Source organism: Haemorhous mexicanus, chromosome 1, assembly GCF_027477595.1.
Source record: "Haemorhous mexicanus isolate bHaeMex1 chromosome 1, bHaeMex1.pri, whole genome shotgun sequence".
In the NCBI taxonomy this organism is placed as follows: Eukaryota; Metazoa; Chordata; class Aves; order Passeriformes; family Fringillidae; genus Haemorhous; species Haemorhous mexicanus.
Window position 1 is genome coordinate 139943570 of NC_082341.1, and position 18344 is coordinate 139961913.

General features: G+C 36.4%; 1 protein-coding gene across 1 annotated transcript in view; it reads right to left on the bottom strand.

Annotated features, from left to right (window-relative positions):
* Positions 1-18344, bottom strand: part of ANGPT1 (angiopoietin 1) — a 152374-nt gene that overhangs the window by 69710 nt on the left and 64320 nt on the right. The window contains exons 2-4 of the mRNA XM_059865345.1: positions 11997-12152; positions 10994-11115; positions 2081-2313 (exon numbers count right to left, since the gene is read on the bottom strand). Of these exons, the coding sequence (XP_059721328.1) occupies positions 2081-2313; positions 10994-11115; positions 11997-12152 (511 nt within the window). The remainder of the gene's footprint in view (positions 1-2080; positions 2314-10993; positions 11116-11996; positions 12153-18344) is intronic.

The window sequence follows — 18344 nt, forward strand, 5'->3', positions numbered from 1 at the left end:
GAACATTTCTTGTGAAGTTATTCTCCTCAAAGAACAAAGGCATCCAAGGAAAATTCCGAACATGATAATACACAAAAGGTAATGGAGTTCAAAACCAAGGGCTTAGTTAGCCTATTAAAGTTATACTTAGGCATTTAACTGTGTTAAGCATCATTTACTTCCATAGGTCCTCAGAAGTTAAAAAGACTGTTTAAATCTCAGCTTTTCAGGCACCTGAATTTGTACCCAGGAGCCCAATTCGAAAAACTCACTTCTGTATTCCTCATTCAAAGTTTTTATAAGAAGCAGCTGAGGAAACTAAGTTTAGGAAAAATGTTGGTTTGTTTGCTGTTGTTTTTTTTTTTTTTGAATCATATTCAAGACTGTTAGAAAATCTTTTTAAGCTTTAAAGAACTTGCTACATATCTCTGCATGAGAATCATATATCTTTCATTTTGATATTGATTTTAAAATACTCCTGAGCTTTATTAGAACACTCTGGACACAGCCTTGCCAGGTTTCTTTGCCAAAAGACCATAAAACATAATAAAGGATTTGCATTGCATCACCATGTTTCTCTATTGATATGAGAACAGCCTTCTATGAAACATGTTATTTAATTCCAAATGCTAGGGAACTATATAACACAATGAGCAGAAGGGAACATTTAGAATGAACATGAGAGGAGGAAAACATTTTTTTTTAAAAAAGTAGTCTATCAACACTCGCCCAAGCATGCAACACTTCCAAAGTAAGAGATGTAATCCTCATGACTGGAGCAGTTTATATTTAAGCCACACAAGTTGCATGGGAATATATAGCAGAGAGAAAACCCACATTGCCTTGAGCTGAATAGTTTGATTGATATGTCTTCTGCCTCTTAGAGAGAGCCCTGAATAGTGATACAGGTAACAAGGAATTATACAGGTGACAAGTTTTCATCTGGGGTGATGGGATAGTTGTTTGCTGGTTTCATTTTAGTATTTTGCTTTTTTTTTTTTAAGTTTATGGCACTTAGAGCTCTAGAATGACAACAATCTATTATGCTGGGCTCTTCAGACTTCTGATATCTCTCAGAGAACTCCTTGATCCACGCTTCCACAATTGCTAAAAGACTATCATACTCACAAGTCTACGCAGTTTCTCACTGCGGTTATCCTTCACCTTTCTCAGAAGGATTTTTATATTGTCATTTCTGTATGACTTTGCCTTATTTTTCATAGACAGTAACATATTCTTCCAAGAGTACCATTTCCATTCTGCACAGTGGTTTCCACCCCTCCCTCAATCAGTTCTGGTGAAAGGAATTTCTTTCTTAAGACATTCTGCAGTGTCCTCGGCATTTGAAATTTGAAATTGTGTCTGAGTTTCTCTAAGAAAACTGTTTAATAAGGAAAACATACTTGAGAAAAATTGTCCTAAAGAGTCTTTGCTGAGCCCTTCTTTCAATGTTATTTCTACCTTTTTCTTTTGGAGCACCCAGAAACAAACAAAACACAGTAAGACAGAAGAAAACAAAATGATCCCTTATTACAAATAAAATCTAACTCAATTTAAGATATTCATCTCCTGGATGTCTACCTATAGCACCATAAGAGCCTATAACCAAAATCATTAATATTATACACCATACACTTGTAAAAAACTCTGAATTACCTTCCTTTGTTAGTAGCCTGTTCTCTCCATTGACTGAAAAGAAAGTGAGGAGTAGATGAGGAACTGGAAAGTTAAGATCCATGGTTGGTTGGCTTACTTCCAGCAGAAGGAGACAGATACTCAGAGGAACAAATCAGTATTGTTAGTACAAAAGCAATGTAATCTTGGCCTCTATCTGCTATGGTCAAGATATAAAAACTTAATGGCAATAAATTCAAAGAATCAAATATAGCTGTTGGTACAAGGACCAGCCTCATCACTGTCTGAACTTTATCTGATTTGTGGGTTCTCATCAGCTTTTTTCTCCTCAATTATAATGTCTTTTTCTTTCTTGCAATAAGACCAGAAAGTTGTGCTTTTCCAAAAATTGAGATCTTAATTCAAAAGATATTTCCTAGTACTTCTGATATACTTTATAATGTACTTTATAGTGCCACTTTCTTACCTCCTTCCTTGGAGCAGAGGGTGATCAGGGTGTGAACTGTGTCCATCAATTCAAGCTGCTGTTTCTGCAGGACACTGTTATTGCTTGTTGCCTTGTTTAACTGCTTCTCTAGTTCCTGGATTATGTAGCTTTGTCGGGTGACTAAGCTTTGTAGGTTCTCTTTTTCCTCCTTCAAAGTGGCCAGCTCCTCTTTGTGCCTTTCTTCCATTTCTAGAATTCTGTGCTCAAGTAAACTAAAATGAAATAAAACAATTAGTAAATATTATTTCATGCCATCACAGTCAATAATACAGAAACCAGAACATTTTCTTTCAGTGTATAATTCACTACCTAAATCAATAACTTTAAAATATGTCACATCTAGTAATTCAGCCCACTGAGTCAAACATAACTGATCTCTAAGACTGCATTTTGTGATGTTTGCATGTTGTAGTGCTTAAAGGGCATGGAACTGCATATGTAGGTATTACTCTGATTTACAAATATGAACAAGCATAGGGCCAGTAAAAGATTTGAATGTAAAAGCTGAGGCAGAAGAACCTGAGGTAGGCAGAGGAGAGAGAAGAGCAGGGTGTTGAAGAGGACATGGCTGGTAACATGAATGGGTCAAATGGCAAGATAAAAATCAGAGCAAACTGCAGAAGAATTGGTGAAGGGTCTTGTCACTGAGAGGAAAATAAGCATTATAAGTTATGGAAGACCATCAGGGTGTGTGAAACCCACAATAAAAGTACTTTTTGATGTGGTCTGTGAAGCTGGGATAATAATTTCCTACCAGATGAGCAGTACCTGCTTTTGCATTAAGAATAGTACTGTTTTCCAAAAGGTAAATCAGCAACTTACATGTTAATGTAGGATTCCCTATCTCCTTGAGTCCACATACATTTCCCACTGACACTCCCCAGCCATGTTTAGTTGTTCCACAAAAGGCTCCTCAGGCAGAAAACTGTTGGGCATCATGCTATGTGATCTGCTTACATCAATTTTTATAAAGAATTTTGCACATGTATAGAAACACCCTTTCTCTGGATTAATATTCTTTTTCCAGTACCCTTTCTGTCCTGGGCTGGAAGTGTTTAAATTAACAAGACCAAAGGCATATCAGATTACATCTAGAAAAATAGTGCTGTTGTAGACTTAAAGGACAGCTAATATCTGTCAGCCATGAACTAGAAGCATTTCCAGGGCAGTGCTTTGATGCTGTGGTGGGAACTTAACAGAAAGAATGTATTAGTATTAGATAAAGAAATTAATTTAATCTCCCTGCTACTTTCTCTTTGGGGTTTCTGTTGTATACACCAAAGGTTGTGTTTCTCATGCCCAAAAACTAAGTGGTGGTTAAAAACTTGCCAACAAACTGCTTCCTGCTCAAGTCAGTCTTAGGTTTTATTTATTTGCACTCTCACTCTACCTTTGTTTTTACTTCTGGATAGTAGATCAGTGGCAAAGTGCCTGCATAATTTTAGGTCATTTAACCTAACAGAGGAATGCAATAAAATCCATATGGAGTTGCTTCTACTCTATATCATGGAGCCTTAATACGAGCTGTTAGAGATGATAACAATGCAAAGATTAAATTCAGGCACCAAAATTTGCTGTGCAAGCAAGAATGAGATAATTTTTTTTTAAGCAGCTTTTTTTTCTGAAATATTATAAATGTGGAATCTACAAAGATCCTGAAGGAAACATATTTTGTAATATCAACATGTCTAGTTCTGTGAAAATCAGAAGCATCTGAGTAAAGGGAGCAAAAAAGTAAAGATGTCAGAGAAAATACATTTTTGTAGGGTCCCAAACACAGAGAATATATCTCATTTTAAAAGGCTCATTAATTAGAAACAAAATAACAAGATTTAGTGGAATGAAATAAGATGGTAGAAGGTTACACCCTGAAAAAATATGGATTTTGAAGCCAAAGACTACAAATTATTTTAGCACCTTATCAGAGCTGTAGCTGATTTTTCACTACTTGAACACTAACATTAAACATCGTGTTTAGATTCACACCATGGTCTAGATTCACATGGATCTTTTTTTGAGAATGTGTATGTGGTAACCTTGAACTTTCTTATGCAGAAAGTCAGATATGGTTTAGTTTGGCAGAAGCACTTGAAAATCTTGAGATAGATTTGGTTCTAATCATAAAATATTGTCAAAGAAAAACACCTTCTTTTGAAATTTATCAGTTCTATCCACAGAATAATTCTATCCACTGATAATTTTTCACAGAAATTATTGAAGTCCTGTTTGTGACTATGGATTTTAACTTTTTTGATTGGCTAATTACATCAATGCACTTGGGCTAGGAGAAAGGAGGCCTGGTCACAGTCTGTAATAGAATGGGTGCTAGGTGGGGCCACGTCCCAGTCTGACATCTTACAGTCCCCCAAAATGTTGTGTATTTTAAATGAAAGATGTCATTCAGGAAGATAGAATATAGCTTTTTGGTTAAATAGTAAGTAAAGACAAAAAAGTTCCCTTTATCCTTATCCATGTAGTACACTACAATGTATTTCCTTAATTCCACAGTATCCTATCTGCATGTCCACAACTAAATAATTTCCATATCTGAATCATTTCATGTCAAAGAAAGAGCCTTTGACAGCCACAGTTTATGCATTGCATTATTTGTTTCCCACTGTGGCCTTCCCAAAACCATAGTAAATGAATCTAGGGGGATGACAATATTATTTGTGGCAGCACTGGCCATGTCAAGCAAGAAAAGAGAAGCTGACAATGTTTAGAACTCCACAGTTTGGCATCTACAGAGCCAGACAGGAAGCAGATGTTTTATGGCTTTAATAATAATACATACTAATATTTCTGAGTGGTGTGTCAACATGTGGTGGAAAAATGGAAGTGTCATAGCACTTGCTTCCTTTAGTTTTCTATGTAGATTGCAAGTCCTGTAATTAACAACTGTAAAACTATGCTATTTTCAGGAATGCATATATATTTATGCAACTGGTTTTCTATATCCATAAATCTATATAAGATCAAAGTAAGTCCTGAGGATAGGACAACTCCCTGTATTTCTGGGAGAAGTCCAAAACATTCATTTTTTTTTTACTATGAAACAATGAGAAAACTTTGGCCAAATCTCCCAATGAACAAAAGCAAAGTCTTCACATAGATTAGGAATTTCTTAACTGGACTGTTCCAAAAGGAAGAAATCCTTCAATAGCATGAGAAAAGCTGCTCTTATGGCTTTTGACAACAATATGGCCAGAATTATTCATTTGTATTGTTACATTAATATTTGTTATAGGTGACTTAAATTTTTAAAAAAAAAGTGTTAGGAAGTTCAAAAAATCTTGAAACCAATCGAAAGCAATTTAAAAGGCATTTAGGGTTTCTTTAACTGTGGCAAGACCACTCTGTTGCCTCTTTTTTGTAACATCAGACAAACTCTAACAGACAAACACCATTAAGAAATAACTTTGCTGAGCACTTGGTAAAGATATTTTCTCAAAATTTTAAAGAAGCATTGTGAAGACAGAGTTTAAATTAAATATTTTTAATAATTTTCATTTATGGCTATTGTCTACACAAAATATTAGTGAAAATGGAAAGAAGGCTGTCTCTATATGAATCAGTCCAATATCCTAAAAACATTGACTGAAACATTCTTTTATACCACTTTCCAGTAACATGTTATGGCACATTTTTGCAGTAAGTTTCCTCTATTAATTTCCTATATATTTTAAATTCCTATACAATTCCTATATGTTTGAAATTTCAAATTTTTTGAGAATACTACTAATTTAGGCACATGAAACATTCATGGGACCAACAACATAATAAATATGAATCACCCTTCACCAGAAACCTCATATAAATATACGTATATTTATTTCCAAAGATGCACACATAAACACAAAGATATGTATTTATAATGGGAGCCTTCAATTTGGGGAAATAAATCAGGCATTTGGGGAACAGAATAAAGTTGTGGATAAACAAGTGTTGTTACCATGAATAAATACCAATATTACCCATTGGATAATGACACTTTGGAGTCGTTATCAAGGAGAATATTAATTTAACACAAACACACACACAGATCCCAAACGCAGACAAATTTAATATTTCTAAGGTTTAGCTATGTCTCCATGTATAATGCAGTGGTTTTGGTGGGGCTAGGAATCTATTTTCAATGGCACAAATGATATCTTGACTTTGTCAGCCTGTGGAATGACTCAGTGCAATGCCTCAGTGAACAGTGCTATGTCCAGCTGATTCAGAAAAAACCTCTACTAATGCTGGAGAGGGTGGAATACCCATACACAAGGCAAAGAAAGACTTCTAGTGAAAGCTGTTGTCATTTTGAAAGGTGATGAAGTAGAACATGTAGGAAACACTCTGGTAGCTGTCCAAGGGAGAAGGAAAGGATGGTTTAGACAATCTGCCTTATAAGGTCGTTTAATCACTAATCCATTCCAGACCACAGAAGTTAAAGAGATTTTTTTTAATCTTTGTTTTCAGAATCCTCACTTTAGACTTGTGAGAACAGGATATAGACCAGACCTTGGAGATGGACATCTTTTGCTTTAAAATAATCTTTTAAAAATATGATTTATTAAATATACAGATAAAACATATAGTTTGTTGAGGTATTCAATAATTAAAAACAAGTAATGTCACACTAGAAAAATGGGTTTTGGCCATATATATGTAGGTTTATTTTATTATGTATATATGGGAAGACAAATGGGTAGAGGATTTCAATGCTTACTTTTGAGTGCAAGAACATTGTTTTACCAAAGAAAGCCTGAGACAGCTTCTTTGTACTTCTTTTTAGGTGAGTGAAATTTTCCCTGTGTTGTTAGGGGCTGACCAGTCCTACTACCTTGGGAGTCTGATACTGTCTGATCAGTTTAAGGAATTATGAGAATATGTGTTCCCCTATTTCTCAGGGCCAGTAATGTAACAAGTCACTTAGCACCAGTAAGCCTGCTTTTCATATCAATGACAAGATAATTCACATAAGTGAAGTGTAAAATCAGGATTTCTCTTTTTAGTATATGCACAACCCTCAAATAAAACTTGACAGACATGTTGTGCTTCCTCATCTTTCACACAGTCAGACACATTCAAGAACCATTCTTGAGTCCTTGCTTTTTATTGCATACAACAATTCTTGTACTGAACATGTTAATCCAATATTATTTTCTGCAAATTTGAGCAAGATTTTATGCTTGAATTTCACTTCCACATTTTGTTGATGGAGAATCCAGAAGTCCATTATATTTTCCCTCATTTGTTTCATTTTAGCAAATAGAAAGTTTTCTTACCCTTGCATATTGAAACACTATAAATTAAATGCAGCTGGTACACTCCAGTGGAAAAAAAAAAGGGGGGCTCATAAGGCACTTAAGAAGGGAAATCTTTCAAGAATAAATCAAAATAGCATTTAGAAAGCTCTTGTGGGAAAAAAAATGGCAATGGAAGAAACCACCGTTTACATTATAGTGGGTGGGAACCCACAAAACCAAATTATTTATGGCATGAGAACACTCAATAGACACATGATTCTGAGACAAATGTGACTCTACTTATGCCATAGACCATCCTCCATTTCAGTGGAATTAAAATAAAAAAATTGGCCCCTCTTCTGAGCAGAGACAAGCAGTAAAGAGAAAGGCCAAGTATAGACATATTTCTAGTCTAAAGAACACGCACTGCTCCCTTGCTGATACACAGTGTTAGTTTTATTTAAGGATAATATGCAAGTTACTGTAGTACATCAATGGTCAGTTATTATTACTATAAGATTTTGCATTACTTTCATCCAAAATTCAGTTGTCTGAATGGGATTAATATCTTAATTTTTTATTTTATATAGAGGAAATTTTAGCACAGAGAGAGAATTTATTAGCTCACAGTACACTATCTCTTTTGATTGTTTCTGCAAAGACAATAGCTCCTAGCTCCCACTGTGCTGTAAGCCTACTGCAAAAGAGAGATCCTTTCCAAAATAGCTTACAGTCCACCTACATAAAGTGCATAAAAGGAATTTTCTCTGTTTGTTGGTGTGTAAGTGATATGGAGAGGGATTATGAGTACCTAACTGCAAATAGCTACTAAACACAGCCTGATGAGTAATCTGCAAATAATGTTTAAATTTAAACAAGCTAAAATCATTGACATGTCCAGAAGCTTAGTACCTGCTGAGGCCACCAAGATTTGTCCCACAGTCAACCTGACACACACAGAATTGATTTCAAATTTAGAACCTGCAAGTGCAAGACTACACAGTTCTCTGTGAAGAGAAGATGATCATACAAGAGTGGATGATCCATATTTTAGTGTAATTATAACACTGCCTTCTCCCTAATTTTATCAGTCCCAAGGAGACTTTAAAAGGACCCACACAATGAATGCCAGGTCCTTGCTCTGCTAAAAGATTAAATCCTTCATGCTTTTCCATCTATCCACAAATACCTATACCTCCGAGACTAACAACAAAAAAATGTGCTTTTAAGAGCAGCCTTCCTTTTTTTTTGACTTTTCAAAATCCATTTTATCATGATGTCAGCCAAGTCAGAGGTCAATTCAAGTAGGGCTAATTTGTTTACTGCCATGAAGGCTTTTTACTCTGATTCATTCCTAAGGTAAATAAATAAATCCAAAGTATACAAGACACAGTCTCTTAAGCAGCCAACAAAATTTTATTGCTAACCATATTGCAGCAGATAAAAGTACAAGTACTTATATATTTAACTAGTGCTTGAACTAAATCCATTTTGAAATAAATTTGTAAAATATGTAGAATGAACAGCCCTCTGCCAATCTGTCTGTGGATTTCAGGGAGAGCCCACTCAAGCAGTTTAGGTGAATTACCTGTTTTGGGATTGCTGAAGACAAAGTTAATCCCACACTAATTTATTCACATTTCAATTTGTTAAGGGACACCTCTGGAGTTCAAGAGTTTTCAAAGTAATTCAATTTCTTCAGAATAACATTTGCCGGAATTATTGGTCGCAAACAGTTTTTAGATTAAATGCATTAAATTGCCTTTCATAATCAGTAGCAATAATGATGTATCATTCAACCAGCTTTGCAACTAGACATATTTTGCCAGCACATTTCTTCGTATTCATCACTACCTGTATTTTGCCTTCTTTACCCTGTAGCCTCTTGCCCACTATGGTGCTAGTCTGCCTCGTGTATAACCTTGGGCAAGGTTTTTCTGCCTCAGCTGCCAATTCCTGTCCAGCAGCATGGGGTCACGCTGCTCTCTTTGGAAGACTGACTGATCTCAATTAAAACAGTCCTCAACAGCTCCTGTCACATGCTTCAGTCTCTGCCCCATCTTAAAAGCTGTTTGCCTCATTTCAATATCAAAAGTAGAGAGAGGAAATAGAAACCTTAGTCCTGGTCAGACTGACCTCACAGTTCTTTCTAGAAGGGAGCTGAGTGAGGCTGAGGAGTCAGAGTGCTCCCTGTCCTCCCTGCTCACACCTGCCCACCACAGAGGCAGCAGTGCATTGGGTGTTTCACAGAGCAGTCTGCAGGGGCAGCAGCTTTTCCCACTGTCCTGGGTGCCAGTGCCCAGGTGCAGCTGCTGTGAGGAAGGGCCAGAGCTGCCCCACGCTGGGCACAGCTGATTCCAGTCAGCTGTACAGTGTGAGCAGAGAGGGAACAAGGGAGAGAAACAATGCTGCAGACACCAAGGTCAGAGAGGGGGAAGGAAGGAGTCACTGGAGCAGACCCAGCCCTGCAGCCTGTGGGAGAGGCCATGGTGGAGCAGATATTTCCCATGGAGGACCCTACAGTGGAGCAGATATGTCCAGAAGGAAGCTGACACCTGTGCAGAGCCCATGCGGAGCGTTTTTACCCTGAAGTACACGAGCCTGTGGGAAAGAACCATGCTGGAGAAGGGAAAAATCTTGAGGAAGAAGGCAAGGCAAAGTGTTGTGCTTTGTCTACTGTCTACAACCCCAATTCCTCAGCCCCTTGCACTCCTCAGAGGGCATACACAAGAATCAGGAGTGAAGCTGACCCTGGGAAGAAGGGGAGGTAGAGGTGAAAGGTCTTTTTGGGTTTGTTTCTGTTTCTCACCATTCTACACTGTTATTAATTGGTAGTAAATAAGGCTGTTTTGCCCATGACAGTAACTGATGAGTGATCTCCCTGTCTTTATCTCAACCATGAGTTTTTCATCATATTTTCTCCCTGTTCTGATGATGAGGGGGAGTGAGAGAGTGTCTGGGTGGGCGTCTGGCAACCCAGACAAGGTCAGCTCACTACACACACTCTCTGACGTACTGATCTGCTGAGCCCAGTGACTTCAGGTGCTGAGTCCCTGTGTCACAGAAAGGGAACACTGGAACTACTTCCCAACTCTCAATTTACTGCTTAAAAAGTTGTGTTGGTAAATAGTTTTTTCATCAGCTTAAACATAAACCCCAAATGTTTACCATTGACTTCTTAAATGGAGCATGGCTGCCAGTATGCTATAGAGAACAAAAGGAGAGAGAGATCCTTCTACATGCCTTACCTTTGAATCCGCTAAAATTAGAAAGATAAACCAATGAAGATTTTCTGTTTCTGAGGTACTTTAAGGTAGTAAAAAAATCTCATAATTTAATATTTTTCTACTTCAAAATGCTCTTAAAAGTTATCCCTATGCTTTTAGGTTGCAGGAACTGTGGTCATATGACTAAGTTGTCATGAAACAGAGTAAGATGTAAATTTACAGTTAATATGAAAAGTGGTAAAAATCAATTTACATTTATCATACAGGACATAATATAGTGTAAGTTCAAACCCCAGGTGTTTTAGTGACTTCATAAACATTACCTATGCTGTCCACTTACCATATTTGCTCCTTTCATCAGTTGCTTAAAACAAAGTATACCCAGACCACTTTGTAATGAACAGAGAAAGAAACCAGTTACTCACTCTTACCTATTTTTCTCATGAATTTTAAGGATTTCGTGTGTCTGTTGCAGCAGCTGTTTTTCTAGCTTGTATGTTGACAGGGAATTTTCCAGTAGCTGTATTTCAAGTCTGGATGTTTGATTTAGCACCTTAAGGATAAATTAAAAACATTAATGTTTATATTGTCCTGGATATCTTGTTTTCACAGCGTAATATAATAATTTAATTCTGATTTGATGATTTGTCAAAAATTGTTTCTAAATCCTTTTTTAACCTTGGCTGCTCAGCTGGTGCAGATGAACTCAATCAAACTACACTGATACGTACCAGCTGATATTCTGGCACTCTAAAACTGAAGGATAGTAGTAGATCAGCAGAAAGTGGCAAGGTGACTGCCAAACAAGCTTCATTTCAATAGAAAAAACAAGAGACGTGCCTCAGACATGCATTCCTACAAAGCATGGTTAAAGCAGAAAAGTGCAAGAGTGCTTGGAATGAAGTCAAAGTGTTGGATCTGCTATTTTGTAAATAGAGTTCCTACTTTAGATTTCCCCTGCATTCTCTCTTTTGTGGTGTTGGTAGTACAGGGCCTTATTTTTGTTTGAAATCGTTGACATTCACAGAGCAATCTGAATTGTCCATTTTTGTTGTCCTACAGGGCTTGAAAAATTGGGAAATGATTGATATACAACAACAATGAAGATAAAAAGCTGTGATTTTATCCTGTTACTCATTATTTAGCCTGACACTTGTATCATTGACGATAGGTAGCTGTTTATTGAAAGTCAAAATCTTTCCTGGGCAGTCCTACCTTTGTTGCACACACAGAGCTAAATAAACTAACCCAATGAAATCAAAAGAAAGACACATAACAAGGGTCAATCATCAATGCTGTTATTACCAAGAAACAAAGTGTGTTTCCTGGACCCCTGTGTTGAAATGTTTTGTGTGGTAATGTATTAGAAAGGAAAGAGTTTGGGAAATGTTCTCTGCAATTTACAGCTTTTTGAAAACCATGCTGGGAACATACCTGGGTTTCAACATCCGTGAGTTTTCTTGTCTGCTCTGCTGTCTGGCTGAGGAGGCTGGTCCCTATCTCGAGCATGGTAGCAGTGTGGTTCTGCACAGCATTCTGCTGCAGCTGCACCATCTCTGATTTCATGTTTTCCACAATGTAGTTCTCAAGCTGTAAAAGAGAAAAGGTTGTAGCTGTAGTGTTTTTTTACCTGTTTAAGCATTCTGGTGTCACAAAGGATGCATAGTTGGCATTCTTGTTAAAAGCAGAAATTTTAGTATTTTCAGGGGGGTCTCAAGTCTCAAGTTGACCATATGACTATTGGGGTAGGGATCTGATTATCTTCCCCTTTCAGTTAGAGTCCCAAGATTTTTCCAAGTATCATGATCTGTGTCAAGGTTGCAGTGAACATTTGTCATGGAGATAGCAGCTTCAAAATGAAACCCTAAAAGAGCAAAGAACACCAGAGGAAAACCTAAAACCTTATTTGTACAACATAACTTAGATGTGAGTCTTCCATGGAAGACATCCTACCATATCCTATATCCCCTGGTTTATGTCTGTCCTTCAGAAATATGATTTTTTAATTGTTTAATCCCTCAAATGATTTTTTAGAAACTCAGCAATAAACACAGCTTAATTTAATTGCAATCAAAAATTTGTAAAGGAATGGTGACACTGCCATGCTGATAAAAGAAGTTGTTGGCCAAGGAGCATAGAAAGCTGGTTTGCTCCTTTGCTTTTTTGGTCTTGATATTTGGTTCTACTTGGCAAATTCTTGAACAGAATCTGAAGAAGAATCCTCTAAATAAATTAAGTGCCCCAGAGAGAGGTGCTTTTTTTTTTCCAGTTTGTTTTAGTCTGCATAGGCAGAATGATTCCCTTCTAGCTGACAGTGTCCTTGACCTGCCAGAGCTGGCCATAAACCCCGGGCTAGTCTACAGTATGGGATTGTTTCTTAGTTATATAAGCCCTGGTCTGTCTTGATATCCTCCATAAAGCTTTAACATAAAGATAGGTGGCCCAGAACATAGTTTTCAATACCTTCCACTGAAACAACCAGTTGGAGTCCAGCTGGTTTAAACCCAGCGAAGATTTAGTCCGTAGTTAGTGGTTAGTCACTGTGACAGGTAAATTGCACAAATAAATAGTAAGAACAAGATGGAGTTGATTTAAATGCTGCAAAAAGGAGTGGTAGTCAGATATAGAGTGTGATTAGCAAGAATGGCTGCTTTCATTTTTTCTATAGATATACCTGTGCCTTGGGGCCATGACTGTTAGATATTCTAATGAGTCACTTCAGTTGAGCTCACAAAATATTTGTTACAAGTTTGATCATTTATGTGCACCTACTAGTTTTATGAATATTATTACAGAAATAGGACACTGCTGCAATATAAAACATTTTCTGCATAAGACAGCTGGTGATGTTTTATTTGTTTGTTTGTTTATCCCAGTATGAAGAATCAATAACCATCATGGTCAAAACTGAAGTGGATGTCCTATGGTTTCAGAAAACAAAAAAGTTTGCTTGAATTGCCAGGTAACCACTCTGGGCTGAAAACCTGGGGAGTGTTTTAAACGGTTGGTAACATTTATTTTTTAATAGTTTGATAAGTATTTAAATGAGATTTAACAGCCAAAGCAAACTGTGTATTGCAAAGTGATGTTTGCAATGTATATCACCATTTTCCCCTCCCAGTGTAAGTTTAATGCTTTGATTTAGTTTATACTGTGAGACATATTACAGATATTAAACTGGTTTAAGAAAGAATTTATTGATCCATTGCATTTCTATAACATTATTTTATTTTCAGAAGTATTTTGCCGGTATACATTTTTCTTATAATTTATTTTTAGTCACCCTTTGCTTCTCATTTTTCTAAACAGTTTTGGTTTTTTCCCCCAAAGTATCTCTTGATTGCAAATAGTCCTTCTGAATGAGCCCCATAAACTGGGTGATTGTCCTTTTCCATATTCAGGTCCAGAATAGGGAGACTGATTCTGGAACATCAGAACAAGAAGTTCAATTCCTCTGGTGAATTTTGCTTCCTAATGAAACACAGGGTTCTCCAATCATGGCCCTGCTCATGACAGGTTACCCACACACATTTCCTCACATCCAATGTCTTTTGTTTGCAGATAGGAACATAGCATGTCTGTGCTGTAGCTGTACAGTGCTTGATTTGCTAGTCTGGAGCTTTCTGAAACTGCCTTGCTGTACATGAGGAATGTGGTGAATATGTGCAATGGATGCCTCTGAAAACCATTGCAATAATGGTAACACATTTTAGCATTTATTACACATCAGAAATTAGATGTTTTCACATAAAAATGCCCACAGATAGGGAATTAAATAGAAAAAGAAATGTATATTTTTAAGTCCTTTTCTTTGCCTGTTACTTTAATCACAGAGAGGATTGTGATTGTGATTGCATCTGTGTGGAACTATAGCAGATTTGACTAGCAAAAACACAACCACAGATTGAGGTATATTGTATAACTCATACTTTTAATTATTCCAGTCTAACACTATCCCCATGGTATCCAGTCTTTGGCAATTGCCCTCCATTACTCACCCCTAAAACAGCCTCAAATTGAATCTGAGACTGACTCTTTATAACAACAAAGCTGACTTTCCTGTTTCAGAATTACTCGTTAAATGCTTTTGTAAATATTTGTTGTTCAGAATACCACCATAATAGTTTCTGTGAGCCCATCTCTGGGGTATCAAGAGCTATTCACTCAGGCAAAGGGGGGTTGAACAAAAACTGAAATAATGTAGAGGTTTTGTAACACTAATTCCCCTTCCTTCCTCTATTTACCTACTTCTTTCAGTTTGCTCTGTAGATTTATTGGTTGCAATACTGGCCCTGCTAAAATCAATGCCAAAATTCCCATTGGCTTCAATAGGCCAAGATTTCACCTATTATTTTTATTGCAGGAAGCCAACAATTTACCAGGTTCATTATGACCAAGCATGGAATTCCATCTGAAGCCTTGCCTTCTCTGGAGGCCTTGTATTAAGCGCATGAACTGAGCTTTCTTTGTGGCTAGTTAAGAGCAATAGCATCTATTTACTAGGTGATAAAAGGATCCTCGCAGGTGGCCTCACCAAAGATTTGACACATGGTAACCTATTCATGGAAGCAAATTAAAGAACATTTAAAGGTTTAAGTAAATTTCTAGAACTCCTTCATCCTATAATTACATTGAACTCAATTCCTCCAGACCCTCGGAATTAAACAAATCCTTAAATTACTATATCTACTTATTTCAGCTACTTTTTTTTTTTTTCCGAAGTGAAACAGAATTATATTCTGCATTCTTTTCCCCTCATCCCACCCCTCCAACTATATGGGTTTCCACAGTAAATTGATGTCCTTGTTATTAATGTGGCTGCATCTGCTTTCACTAAGACTCATTTCATTGCAGAGGAGTTATGGGTAGTGCTGAATTACCGGTGGGATGCATAAGAACGTCGTAACATTCTCAGAAATAAAACTGTCAGAAGATTCAGTGTTATTGGTTAATAAACATTCCAGAGGATTATATATTAAAAGTATCTAGCCTTTTCTGGACAATGTCTATTGAAAAACCTTCATAGAAACCACCAAAACACTAATAGAACTATTAAAATGGAAACAGTAACTTAGGGTCTATATAATGATAAGTGTTTGTGGCAGATGGCTTATAAACAAAATAAGAGCTTTTTCTTTTACTTTGATCAAGTAATGCTGGTCCCAGGTAAGAGCTATTTGTTAAGAATTTATATGATGCCTAGAAGACATTTTCATACAGTGCCTTACAACAAGACTAAAAGTTAAGTAACCATAGACTCTTCTCCTCCTACCATAGACTGCACATCATTTGGAAATACAGAAAGACAATGTCCAGTGTTATTTTATAAGGGTGGTTTTGTGTTGTCTTGCTTTGCAAACATGAATAAGTACTAGTAATGCTATACCACAACCCAACCAATGAAAGTTCAATTCCTCTTTCTTTATTTTTCTGTTTGAGGGAAGGTCATACCTCCCCACAGTGACAAACTGCGTCAGAGAGTGAGATAGAAAAATGACATTTTATGTGAATTGTGTTTTATAAATACACACACAGCCTTAGTGAGAATAAGCTAGAAGTAGTAGAAATATATAGAATACCTTAGAAGTTCTTTGAGATTTGGAGAAGGAGAAAGGGATTAGAAAAGTCTTTATCACTGAGAAAAGTTATTTTATTCATGTATTGAAAAAGCCAATATTGCATTTATTTAAAAATATATTCTATAGGCTATTTGTCTGTGAGGGAAAATGGATAAAATGTTCATTTTTCAATGATTCAACCTTCATGTATTACAAATTCAATGAGTAGAGAACAACAATCTTTGCACAATATCTGTTGGTATAGGATTACTGGGAATCAAGGACAATGAACATGGATGGCACATAAAGGCAATGAATAATGCACAATTGCTAAAACTCCAATCTGTACCACATTTGAAACAACCTCACCTGGTTACTGACATTAAGATGGTACAGGACCATACGGATAACTTCAGTAAAACTATGAAAACAACCTTGCAAGCTGAAGTGAAACCTTTAAGTGACTGCTACAAAAACTGGGCTCATAGAAAGGCATGTTGGGATATGTGGTATATGGGGCTTTCACAAAATCATTGCTTATGAAACATACTGGTTATGAAATACATTGGTTATGAAATACGTTTGTGGGTTTCAATTCTAAGAGGAACCAGAAAACTAATCCACCAAATCCATATGTAGTCAAACAAACACTTAAGAGAAAATCTGGCTGTAAAAACAGTATTTTCTTTTTTTTTTTTTTTTAATTCAATGTACCCAGATTTCTAGCCTTAAAGCAACAAGAAAATGAGCCTCTTTGTTAGCTTTTCAGTTGCATGGTAATAAAAGTAAATATTAGCATGATACTTGCACAATTATTCTGTTTTTGTTTTTTGAATTTTCATAAGTTTCTGTGATATTGCAACTCATCATTTTGACTTCTTGCTCAGATACTTTTTGTATCTCAACTCTCAATCACAATAGTGTGATTCCTCAAATTCTGTTCCTGACAGAGAAACAAGTAATGACTTGCAGGGAATGTATGTTAATTTCTGAACTGAAACATTGGATTGTTTTTTCCAAACCAAATGTTCCAAACACATAAATGTTACTTTTCCTTAAATTCTTGATTCCTTGAATGTCTGAATCTTTGGCATATCATATGTTTACTGTCTGGCTATAAGGCATAATTCAATAGATGCAATTCCACTGTGACCAGTGAAACCACAGCTGCATTCTCCTCACACAATGGCTAAACACTGATTCAGCCCCAGCTGAGTGATACTGAGATTTCTTGTCTGGTTGATTTCCAATATACTAATGACACTTGTCCTCATGGAGGTTGAGCTTGTGTTTATATCATCCTTCAGTAAAATAAAAGTGTGCTATAAATGTAGAAGAATCTTTCTGAAAGCTAAAAAACAAACAAACCAAAACCTCAAATCAAGCAGGTTTTCCTCCTCAGATAAAGACCAGACTCCTTTTTGTCAGAAGAAATCAGGGATAGCACATGTATGAGATTATTCCAGAACAGGTGGAGTAATCTTTCTGCTGCATTCAGCATCAGTATAGTGTCTGCAGAAGTTTTGTTTTCAGTTCTGTATGTTGCAGTTCAAGAAAGGTGTACATTATTTGGAAAAGTGTACAGAAGGCCAAGAGTTGTCATAAATTAAAAAACTGAAAGACTTAGAAATGCTTAGGTTGATAGGAAGGCTAACACGAAAAGTTTCCCACATCCATGAAGCTTCAGTGTTGGAAGTTTAATTTTTACCCATTGGGTGAAAAGTCTTCTAACAGTACAGGTAAAAAAATATTGTTAGGGATTCTTCTGTGAGCAAACTGTGTAAAGTCCATTCCTGTGGAGAATATTTCAGGGAAAGATCAGACAAATTATGCCATTGTATAGTTCTCTCTAGTTATCTTGATTTCATTAATCATAGGTCTTTTAATTGATATGCTTCAGACCTAAGGTTGCAGGCTCAATATTTGGAATAAAACTCTATAGTAATATCTCAGTAAAACTGAGAAAAAGTTTGGAAGACCCATCTCCTAATGGGATTTTTTGAAGGAAGTCAAGAAAACAGAGGAGTCCCATGAATATAAATGACTAAAATTTAAAAAACAAAACAAAACAAAACAAAAAAAAAACCCAAACCAAGAAATCAAGCCACACATAATGATAAAAATAAAAGGAACTGTTCTGGATAGACCAAATCAATTGAATTAGGACAATCATTGAGGAAGTTTCTGAATGTATGAATATTCCTCCATAGGGTGGCACTCTGCA